Source organism: Dipodomys ordii, unplaced genomic scaffold (assembly GCF_000151885.1).
Source record: "Dipodomys ordii isolate 6190 unplaced genomic scaffold, Dord_2.0 Scaffold41, whole genome shotgun sequence".
Classification (NCBI taxonomy): domain Eukaryota; kingdom Metazoa; phylum Chordata; class Mammalia; order Rodentia; family Heteromyidae; genus Dipodomys; species Dipodomys ordii.
The window spans coordinates 9,990,260-10,002,420 of NW_012267257.1; the positions used below are offsets into that span (position 1 = coordinate 9,990,260).

At 42.0% G+C, this 12,161-nt stretch overlaps 1 protein-coding gene across 3 annotated transcripts in view; it reads right to left on the minus strand.

Moving 5' to 3' along the window:
* Nucleotides 1-11,446, minus strand: part of Osmr (oncostatin M receptor) — a 32,778-nt gene extending 21,332 nt beyond the window's left edge. For all 3 annotated transcript variants that reach the window (XM_013018636.1, XM_013018637.1, XM_013018635.1), the window contains exons 1-5: nucleotides 11,276-11,446; nucleotides 6,934-7,105; nucleotides 4,782-5,057; nucleotides 3,508-3,643; nucleotides 2,835-2,986 (exon numbers count right to left, since the gene is read on the minus strand). In XM_013018636.1, coding sequence (XP_012874090.1) covers nucleotides 2,835-2,986; nucleotides 3,508-3,643; nucleotides 4,782-5,057; nucleotides 6,934-7,105; nucleotides 11,276-11,446 — 907 coding nt within the window. The remainder of the gene's footprint in view (nucleotides 1-2,834; nucleotides 2,987-3,507; nucleotides 3,644-4,781; nucleotides 5,058-6,933; nucleotides 7,106-11,275) is intronic.
* Between the last annotated feature and the right edge of the window lie 715 nt (nucleotides 11,447-12,161).

Consider the following 12,161-nt stretch of genomic DNA (forward strand, 5'->3'; position numbering starts at 1 on the left):
GCCTAGCTACTCAGGAGGCTGAGACCTGAGAACTGCAGTTGGATGCCAGCCTAGGCAGAAAAATCTGTGTGACTCTTATCTCCAATAAACTACTCAGAAAAAAACTAGAAGGGGTGCTGTGGCTCAAGCACTAGAGTGCTACCTTGAACACAAAGAGGCTTAAAGACAGCACACAGAACCTGAGTTCAAGCCCAAGGACCAGCAAATACAAATAAAATACAAATACAAATAAATAATTGAATTGAAAAATCACCAATGATATAATTCTACCTTATTTAATATGTAAATATAAGTACTAGGTGGAGCTGAGATTTTTATTTTCTTTTAAAAACTTTTAAATTCTCAGTAGAAATTTATAGGTGATTATGTTTCTAATTTTGAAGTAGACAAGGATTTAAGAGATTTTCATGGAAGTTTTTAAAGTGGAGAACCTTTGTTTATCAGTAGACATGTAAAAGAAAGTGAAGAGGTACAAACTGAAAGATGATATTAGCAAACAGGACTTGATAACAAAGGCTTAATGTCAAGAATAAATAATTCTTACCCATGGGGAAAAACATAAACAATACATAGAAAAGTAGACAAAGAACTATGAATAACTCTACTTCATAAAAGAGAAAATGGATGTGTTCAAAACATAGGTAGAGGAATATAGATCAAATGTAGATCAAAATATAGGAAGAGAAAGATATATCAAGATCACATGAAATGTCACTTCACACTCCTTCCATTGGCAAATGGAAGAGATCATACCAATTTGAGGAGAACATTTGAATCCATAGGGCAAATGTATAACTGGAATAACCACTTGGGAAAATAATTTGATATATTCAATTATTTAGGCATTCTGTCTCCACCAATTCCCATAGTCAGCCAGGTGCTGGTGGCCCAGGCCTATAATTCTAGCTACTCGGGATACTGAGATCTGAAGATCATAGTTCACAGCCAGCCAAGGCAGGGAAGAAAGCCCATAAAACTCACTTCCACTAAACTACCCAGAAAAAGCCAGAAGTGAGTCTGTGGCTCAAGTGATGAGTGCTATCCTTGAGAAAAAGAAGCTCAGGGACAGCGCCCAAACCTTGAGTTCAAGCCCCAGGACCAGCACACACACACACACACACACACACACACACACACACACACACACACACACACGATAGATGGGTATTGGCTCACATGTAAAAACGTTCATATTAAATGAACAAGACAAAAGGAAAAGAAAACCGTAATAAATTTTTTGCTTTTGCTTTTGTTTGTTTATCTGTCTCTGAGAGGGTAAATGGGTGATACAGAAATGGTGGGACAAAGAGTGAACAAATGCCACAGTGATACTCACTACACACTATGTTGCAAATGAACCATACAATTTGTGGTGGGGATGGAAAGAGTGAGGGAAGGGTTGACATTATTCAAAAAGAAAAGAAACTCATTACCTGACTTATGTAACTGTAACGCCTTTGTACAACACCTTTACAATAATAATAACTTTTAAAGGCCTTAATAAAATTCAACATTCTTTTTTTTTTGGTCAGTCATGGGGCTTGAACTCTGGGCCTGAGCGACAGGCTGTCCTTCAGCTCTTCAGCTCAAGGCTAGCACCCTACCACTTGAGCCACAGCACCACTTCCACTTTTCTGGTGGTTAAATGGCGATAAGAATCTCATAGATTTTCTTGCCCGGGCTGGCTTTGAACCATGATCCTCAGATCTCAGCCTCCTGAGTAGCTAGAATTATAGGCATAAGCCAAATTCAATATGGTAGCATAGCTAAATTCAATATTCTTTTATGATAAAAGCACTGATGAAACCTAGAAAAGAATTTAATTTACTAGAGACTATGTATGAGAAACCTATAACAAACATCACCTTTGTATACCAGCATATACTAATAAAAATAAATACAGCAAATTATTCATATTAATTTAAACTGTATCCAAAACCAAAACCTTCATGGCAACCTGAAATCTTTTGAAAAAGGTGTATGCCATACATTTACATGAAATACTATATTAAAGTATAACAGACTATAACAGCACTCAACAGTGAGTTGAGTATTGAGTATTCACTTTGAGCATCAACAGCGAATTATAAGAATTTAATGCTATATAAAAAGAAAGTAATAGACTATTACATAGAGCATCACATCCTCAGTGAATGAGACAAAACATAAATATGATTTTAGAAGGACAAAACAAGAACATAAACCTTTACATCTACACGCAATTTAAAGCAATAGTATTTGTGTGTGTGTATGTGAGTGTGTGTGTGTGAGTGTGTGTGTGTGTGTGTGTGTACGCACGCGCGCACGTGCCGTACTAGGGTTGAACTCAGGGGCTCTCATACTTGCTCAGTTTTTTCTCTCAGGCTGGTGTTCTACCACAGCTCCACTTCCAGTTTTTTGTTGTTTAATTGGAGAAAAGAGTCTCTCTGATTTGTCTGCTTGGGCTGGCTTTGAATTGTGATCTTCAGATCTCAGCCTCCTGAGTAATTAAAATTACAGACTTGAGCAATCAGAGCTGGGCTGGGTCTCCTGGTTTTTAGTTACCACAATAAAGAAGATGGTAATGATCTTGGTGGGAGGGAAACATTGGGAGAGTGTGGAATAGAATATGAGACAAATTCATGTCAGTCCTAGTTTTGAAGTGCTTGGCAAGTTCCATGGTACTGGAGACACTATAAAAACAACGAATAATGAATACACACACTCATCATGTTAATTGTGGAATAAGCAATGGGTAGAAAGTATAACTTCCACTTAGGCTGTGAATTGAGGAAAACTCTCCAGCACATTCACTGGATGCAGAATGAGTTTAAGTTAGTTAAGTCGATTCTTACCTCGATGAGTCAAGTTAAAAAAAATATTGACACTCCTTTTCCTTAGGTGATTTTCAGCTATGAGAGTGAAATTATATATTTCTTGCAATTCTTGAGTGATTTTCCAATTGCATACATTTTTGTGCTCACAATGTTTCCTTTCCCTAGAGACTCTTTAAAAAATAAACAAAACAAAAGAATTAAAGGGTCTATATTTCTGTCACAGCCCCAAATGTATGCTTATCTTTTGGGCACTTTAAAACTTTATTCCACCTACTGCCTCGATCCATCATCAACAAATACTAGTAATAGAAAACATGCATCAATGAGTTTGCTAGATGTGATTAAATGTGTGGACAATGAATTGCTGACTCTCCCTTGTGGGTGGTGAGAACATTTAAACTATTTTGAATATTCTCTAAAAGTCAGAGAGCCAGATGATCAGATGAAAGGGTATGTTTTTTCCCATACAGATACATCATGAATGCTTTTTCTTATTTTTGTAACTTTTTTTTTAAAAAAAGATATGTAGTAAATAGTATATTGATCACTTCAAGACTTCTGCCTGATCCCAGCAGGTGGTTTGAAAATATCCATTCAAGGTAGTTTTACAACATTACATGTGACTTGTGTCATGTCACGTGCTTTATTAACAATGATTCTACTGTGAATAAGGCAAGCAGAACGAACTTACGATTCAACTAAAGTGTAGCTTTGGGAAGGTTGCATAGACCAACCTAAGCCAGTGTCCACCCCGGGACTCCATGTACAGCTCAAAGTCTTGAAGTCCCGGGTCTCACAGGAAAAATCCTTGGGCTCCTCAAGAACTTCTGTCCATAAGAAGAAACAGAAAAAAAAAGATGAAAGACCTGATGAAGCCCCTTTCCTGGAAGATACATCAGATGGAAAAGGATGAGATCCTAAGCCAAGAGAGTCATCTCTACCACGAAGGGTCTGCCAAGGTGGGAGCCAGCAGCAGATCACCAGCTTCACAAAGTCACATTTCAGGTGCTCTCAATATGTTCCCTCTTTCTGGACTCCCTGGTGATTTTTTCCAGACAGAACAACTGTTTGGCATTGTGTTCCCTTGAGAACAGATATGTCCCCAGTGCCAATCAACGCTTCATTTTGGGCGCTGTGACTCACAGAGCTCCCAAGGGGAACCAGAACGTTAGTCAGACTTTGTGAACTGGCAAAACTCCATCGCTGGGAGCAGAAAGCTGCAAGGAAGAGAGAAGGTCCTGCAGGACATCAATCACTGTGGTTCTAAGGGCCATGCTAAGGGGTACAGATGCACTAAGCATCCAGGAGACTGGAATGACCACAGAAGGGAGATGTCACAGATGTTGCCAGATGGAAGACAGAACATAGAAGGCTGCTGAATGGAGGCCTACAGGAAAAAGTCAACTTGCTCCTATTCCACTGACGCAGCCCAGGGAACTGATTTTCCACAGGAATGAGCAGCAATATCACCATTTGCTGAACTTCAGCTGCCTGCAGCCAGGCCTGGGCCAGGCACGGTCTATGTTCATTGGGCTTCACGATCACCACAATCCTTATTCCATAGAGGTGAAAACTTGGCCCAGCCAGGGAAAGATCTGAACCCAGGCCTTCCAGACAAGTACTCTGGCTGCCTTTCTGTGGTTGGCTTTCTGCAGCCCTTCTCCTCCATGTATGATCTTGAGAGAATTTCTCCACCACAGAAGGAAAGCAAGATATTTTCATGTCATGATCTGAACTTTCTCTCCTTTCATGATGTCAGTTTCTAGGAATGAAATTGTCAAGGCAAGAAAACAACAGGAAATCCTGGAAGTGTTGCTTCAGGATACTGCTTTTAGACCCTCTCCTTAGAAGACTTAAGAAACAATAGGAAATGAAGACCAGTGTGGAAATAAATGTTTACTTGTCTTCAGTAATACAGGTTCGGCATAGTCTATCAGAAATGATTCAAAGGAAAGACATACTTACTTGAGACAAAGAGAACAATGCCATCGGTAATATTTGTTGGCTTCTCCACACAGTAGAAATTCATCCCTGATACTCTAACAAAAGGAACATTACTCAATTCGAATGTCAGTATATGTGAGTCAAGTTGCTCTCCATGAATCAGTTCACCTTCCAAATAACAGAATATATCTTTTAGATTGCTCCCAAAAATAGAGCAAATAGTAACATTGGCACCCTCTTCCACCAGTTTCCGTTTAGGGAATACAAACAATGCATTAGGTTCAAGAGGATTTTGAGCTGCAAGACAAAAAAAAAAAAAGTTGGGTTAGAATCTTGCTCTGAATCCAAGGCAAAGCCCCTCCCACTTCAGCCTCAGCAGACTTCCTTAGCTCTTCTGCCTCCTGAGAAAACAGCTGGAACTTCCTCATCAAACCTATACCCTTTCTTTGGTACATGAAAAATACTCTTGCTCCTACTATGATATGAATTATCACTGTTTCTGCCAAAGACAGTATCATTACCATTATTCCCACAATCCCTCTGTTGGTGTTATTAGAAGCCCTGCCTGTGGAAGGCCCTGGGTGAAGTGGATCTCACGTCAGCTCCTACTGTACGAAGGGAAACACGTAGGTCCTCTGAGCCATCTGCTAAGCTAGTCGGTGGCAGAAGGCACAGGAGGTCTATCTATGAGGTGTGTTCAACTCCCTAGCCTTGTGTCCTTCATGATCTAGCAGAGATAGAATAAAAGGGCTCAGTCCTTCCCCAAAGCGTGTTTTCTGCTTTTTATGTTGTAGTTTTCTTAGTTTGTTGGTTTTCTCCCAGAGCCAAAGCTGTCTGGAGCCAGCGGAGCAGGTGTCATCACTCAGTTCTGGGCTGACAGCTACCTCCCCCTGTCCACGTCTGGAGCCCAGGCACCAGTAGCCACTGCCCTGGGTGTGCAGAAAGGTGACAGGGGACCAGGATCAGGAAAGGTAGTGACAAGCACTGGCATTGCTCTGCTTCATGCTAATGCAGCTGGGAAAGGTTCCATAGAGGCTGCTTCCACTGCACAACCACGTTGTCAGGACCACAGAGACTATTCTAGAAGCTGCCATCAACTGCCACAGTTTCTGCTAGCTTCCAGAGCCACCTAGGAAGCCACCATGGTGCTTCTCCAGCTATGGATGCTCCTGAAGTCTTCATTCTAGTCGCTATGTGAGCATGTCACCGCAACCTCATCATCATAGGCCAGACTGACCCAGCGCACATGGGCAGACTAGCAGAGCCATGCAGAAAGATTGTGTGGGCCCAGTGACAGGGCACTGTGCACCCCAGTGGGACTTCCCTCTTTGTGTAGGTAAGCACCTCTTCTCTCTCCTGCAGGAAGCCAGACCAGGAACACTCCAGTGTACTGCCTCCCGGGTACCAGGCACAAGTCCCAGTGCAGTCTTGTTCTGATGGCTTTCTCTGGCCTATTCATAATTTCCATCTGACTAAACCAAGCTGGTTACACCAAGAACTAAGCTCTCCTCTGCCACCACGATATTCTGCCCAAACACACAGAAGCCAAGTAATCAGGGAGTAAAAGCTCTGTAACTATGAACCAGAATAAAGCCTTCATCCTTTAATTTGTTTGTGTAAGGTACCTTATCACAGTAATGAGAATATAATCAACACAACTTCATAATTAGCTCAATGAATAAGTTCCAAGATAAAAACCTTAGACCTCCATCTCCCTGTGGCAAATTTCACATCCACGTGACACTTCTTTTTCCATTTTTTCTTTCTTTCTTTCTTTTTTTTTTTTGTTGTTGTTGGTCATGAGGCTTGAACTCAGGGCTTAGGTGCTATTCCTGAGCTCTTTTGCTCAAAGCTAACACTCTACCGCTTTGCACTAAGTGCCACTTTTGATTTTCTGGTGATTAACTGGAGATAAAAGTCTCACAGACCCTAATGCCCAGGCTGGCTTTGAACCATGGTCCTTAAATCTCAGCCTCCTGAGTAGCTAGGATTATAGCATGAGCCACTAGTCCCTGGCTACACCCATGCTTCTTAGTGCCAATATGAGGCAAAAGAAAATGGCATGGGGTATCTACGCAAGATTCTTCAAAGAAAATTCCATGACTTGCCAACCGCTTCCTGAGTAATATTAAGTAGTAAATCTAGTCTCTTTTAACATCATTCCCCTTCTTACCATGAACTTCCTCCCACGAACTCCACTCACTCCAGGAACTCAGCTCGGGCGGCATGCCATTGTCCACCATACTCTTTATTCTTACGAAGTGTGTGGCGCATTCTAAAGGCAACTCGGATTTCCAGCTCCAGTGGATGACTTGGTTCCACTTCACAGTGGTGCTGTAATTCCCCTAAATGTGAAGGAGGTCATTGGAAACTTATGGGCATCCTAACCCAGAAGACAGCTCAATGCCACTTCCCCAAAGCACACATTTCTACCCCATTTCAACTCTACCATCATGCACAAGTGAAATCCATTCCTAACCAGTCAATCCCCATTGCTCTGATGTCTCAACAGTGAATCAGAGATGATTTCCTGCCTCTTGAAGATTCCATGTCACCACCTATGCTCCTTGATTCCAGGGACCCCGTATGGGACAAGCAGGAAGCAATCAGCAGGCACTCAAGTCTTGGGGGAGAGATTAGAGACAGGAAGTATTCACAGTGGTGGTCACAGAAAATGTGCTAAGAAAATTCTTGAAAGCTAGAAAATTGAACAACCCTTTAAAAGAATAATCAAGATTAATACTTTATTTACTTATTGTCATTCATTGGCTAGAATAAGTCTACAGATAGCTCTCCATGTCTCACTCATTTTTCTCTCTCTCTCTTGTCTTTTCAGAGATGGGGGCTATGTAGACCACTCTTCTCCCTTAAGGTTCAGCTGTCAGAGTCTTGGGCTCTAGAGATATCAACCTCACCAGATGACTTAACAATGCTCCAGGATGCAGTTGTCTATACTTCTGTGACATACCTGCGCTTTTAACTCTCAGTGCTGGCTCGCACAGTGCTTCTAGCTTAGTGTCCTCAGCTTTCTTCTATCTGAGGAGTTAGCTCCATTCCTAAATCCCCAGGTCCTACTAGCCTTCTTCATGAGACACTCCTTTCTTTCTTTCCTGTTTCTTCTCTTCCTTTATTTTCCTTTCCTCTCCTCTCCCTTCTCTTTCCTTTCCTTTCCTTTCTTTTCTTTCCCCTCCCTTCCTTCTTTTCCCTTCTTCCTCCATCCTCCCTCCCTTGCTTTCCTTTTTTTCTTTTCTTTCCTTCCCTGCCTTTCCTTGCCTTTTGTCTCTTCTTCTCTCCTTTCCTTCCCTCCTTCCCTCCTCTCCTGCCTGCCTTTCTTATCTCCAGCATTAGGGATGGAATTCAGAGTCTGCATTCTAGGCAAGCATTCTACCACTGAGCCTTGGCCTCATGAAGTCTCTCCTGCTCATTCTTCTGATTTCCTTTTATCTCCACCTCCCATGATGCCTTCATAGATCCAGCATGGCCCCAAGTGAACTAGACTGTTTCTTTCATGTTGTGTCCCCATAGCTCTAAGAACTCTAAGAACTCGCTCTCCTCAGTGTGCCACCTATAAGACCCCTGCTTCCTGCCCCTGTGGCTAGAAGATGGAAACAAAAAGTCACTTCCTGGGGAAACTGAGTCTTGGTCTGCATCCATGTATATAAGGACAAACAACAAGCTCTCAGTGAAGAGATAGAGGTAATGGACACATCAAATCCTCCCTAGACATAGTCATATTGAAGCCTTCCCCGCTATGCTTGCTTAAGCTGGCTGAACTTAAACTGTGTACTTGGCAGAATTCATAGTGCCTTGGAATGAGACACTCTAGTTGAATCAGGTGCAGGCTGTGAATGTTAATTAAAAGTTTTATAATTGCATTACATTATTCTTAGATCACAAATGTATTTTTTATCCATAAGTTTAGAGGTCCTGATCCACTCAATTTTCACTGTTTTTAACATATGCAATCTTGAAACATTTTACTAAGACATTTTAAAACCAAAATGCAAAGGCCAAACAACCAAAGGAAAAGAAAAGAAAACTAGCACTGACTGGTGTGGCTCAAGTGGTAGGGCACAAGCCCTGAGTTCTAAGTCCCAAACTAGACTTGTACAAGAAACTGCCCTGTCTAGACCACCAATAGGTCACACACTGATTTTACTTCCCTCATGTCCATCTAACTGAGCCCCTCATCTCCTCCATCTCTGCTCTGGCCAAATCTCCCCACCCTCTGACTACCACCACACTGCTCTTTCCCAGGTTTCCTGGCTGTTTTCTGCTCTGCAGCTGAGTGGGCTTTTCAAAACTCCAAATCACATCCTGCCACTTTGTCCTTCTTTACTTCCCTTGAGATTAAAACTAAACAAAACAACAACCAAAACAAACAAACAAGCCTTGTGCATACTCATATGGTCTTGTGTAGTCGGATCTCATGCTTGCCTTCGCAGGTTGTCCCGGGGTGCTCAGAGCCCCCCTCAAGCCTGGCAGCTCCTCACGCCCCTCTCTTGGCCTCCCCCATTCCAATTTCCACATCCACTTCCTTTTATTGCCAGGCAGGGTCACCCACATCTGTAGTCCTAGCTTCTCAGGAGGCTGAGATCTGAGGATTGCTACTTGAAACCAGCGGGGCCCAGGAAAGCCCATGAGACTCTTCTCTCCAAAGAACTACCAAAAAAGCCAGAAGTGAAGTTGAGGTTCAAGTGGTATAATGCTAGCCTTGAGCACAAAAGTTCAAGCCTAAGTACCAAGGCCTGAGTTCAAGCCCCAGGACTGGTACACACACACACACACACACACACACACACACACATTTCATTTCACATTATGGCTCAAAGTCCATCTAAATTGCAGGAGAAAGTCAAGCCTAACCCCACCCTGTAGCAGCTCACTAATCATTCTAATGACTGTATCTGCCCCACCCCCAACACACACACTGAGAACAACCCCTGCGTGTTTGTCCTTCATTCCTGCTGTGGTGTGCTCAGTATTGAAATCCCCATGCTTGCCCAAGCTGAATAATTAGTCACTTGATTGACATGTTATGAGTTATGTTTCTCCTACCTATTCTGTACAGATTTTGTCTAACATAAATCTATGCTTGTAGTGTTTACAGTTTTGTCTATCAAAGAGATAAAAAAACTGAATACATTGATTCAGTAATTAAAAAATAATGCAAGGAATTGTCTTTAGATTCTATTAGGCTAGTTTAATTTGGCCCTCTCGACATTGGTGAGTCACAAAAACTGACTCCGACGAGGCCACAACAGTATAAATAAGGTCACTGATTCATCGCTGAGGCTTGAGCACTATCTCCAAACTGACTCATGTGCTAGGCCTCCTTCCCAACTTGAGCTGCTCCTCTTCTTTCTCTCTCCACTGACAAATCATTCAAAAAGTGCTGGAAGGAAGGGCAGGTGTTTGACCCAGGGAAGGACTGTACACCATGGCTGTCAGCAGGGTTTTGATAGACCAGCTCTGCACCAGAGGTGCCCTGGTCCAGTGATAAGCTCCCCGACGGAGACGCTTTCCTTTGGCTTGTTTGGAAAGCAAATGGTCTGAGAGTGCACTCTTTCAGCATCAGATGCCCTGCCTGGCTTGCACTGCAGAAAAAGTCCTATGGAAAGAAGAGTACTGTTCAGACTGGAGGGCTCTCCCAAAGGGCCCTCTCCTCCTTCACTGGAGAAGGATTTTCTTTGCAAAGAGGAAGTCCTGGGGCTTGAACTCAGGCCCTTGTGTTTGCTAGGCAGATGCTCTACCACTTAAGCTATGCATTCAGCCTTTTTGATTTAGGTTATTTTTGATATGAAATATCGTATTTTTCCCCTGGAGTGGGACCACGATCCTCATATTTACTCTTCCTATGTAACTGGGATGAAAGGCATGCATCATTACCTCTATCTTTTCATTGTTTGAGATAGAATCTCCTTGAATGTTTTGCCCAGGTTGGCTTCAAACCATCATTCTCCCAAACTCCACCTCCCAACTGGCTAGGATTATAGGTGTAAGCCACAGTGCCCAGCGGAAGAGAATCTTACATCTCTCCTTAATTTCAGGTCTGGGAGGGTTGCACAATGACTTCTTATAGAAGCCACAATTCTGTGGGACATATGGCCACTGATGGCATAGTGAGACTGTATGTAGCTATCCATCTTCCCTGTTTGGGTAAGGGGTAAAGAATGATGATAATTTCCTGTCTCTCTCACCTGGAGCCACACAACAAACTCTCTGTGCTGTGTGTGGTCTTCTATGTTATAAAAGACAGATTAAGAGTAAAGGAGAATGAACATGACCCAAATGGAACAACAAAGATTGTTCAGAGATTGGTTTTGGAAAGGAGGAGGAGGAAGAGTAATGGAAGGGGTAATCAAGGTACATTGTATGCGTATTTGAACTGTCAAATGAAATTCTCTTTCACAATTAAAAGATGCTAAAAAAATAGACAGACAAAGGACAAATTATGGCACCAGAAAAGGATTTTAAGAACATTAAGCCACTTATGCCCCTCAAATCATACTTACCACCCAGATGATATTGGATGTTCTAATTCTACTGATTTCTATCAGAAATATCATTTTTAGTTCCTGGTGATGTGGAAGGTTTTGGACAGTCCATTCTAAGTCCAGATGTTGAAGTGAAGATTTGAAGGAAATTCTAGGTGATACAGGAGTCAGTGGTGAAAGTTTATCCATGACTGAAAGAACAAAAAGAAGTATGAAATAACTTGCTAGATCCTGGCTGAATAGTCATGATAATACTGTTATCTGAGTAGCAGATAATAGTGTTCAATATTGTCATTGGGGTACCTTAGGAAAAAACTGTATGTACCTGAAGCAAGAAAAGGCTAGGGCATAACTCATATACTCAATTTAAGAATGAGTGTAGCCAGGCACCAATGGTTCATGCTTAGAATCCTAGTTACTCAAGAGGCTGAGACTGAGGATCACAACTCAGAGCTAGCCAGGACAAAAAAGACAGTGAGACTCTTGTCTCCAATTAACTACCATAAAGCCAGAACTGGAGTTGTGACCCAAGTGGTCGTAGTGCTAGCCTTGAGCAAAAAAACTCAGGGACAGTGCCCAGGCCTGAGTTCAAGACCACCCCCCCAAAAAAAATGGGTATATTCTTTGAATGCTCATGTCTCCAAAGAAGATATATAAATGGCACATGAAAAGACACTCAATATCATTAGTCATTAAGAAAATGTAACTCAAAACCAGAGATACCACTTCATACTCATAGTAAGGTTTTAATACCAATAGTAAAAATATGGAAATGATACACGTTAGGAAGAATGTGGAAAAATTTGTCATCCTATGCACTGTTAGTGGGAATTAAAGTTGCTTACTGCAGTGGCAAACATTTTGGAAGCTCTTCAAAAAGCTAAAATAGAATTGTGATATGATC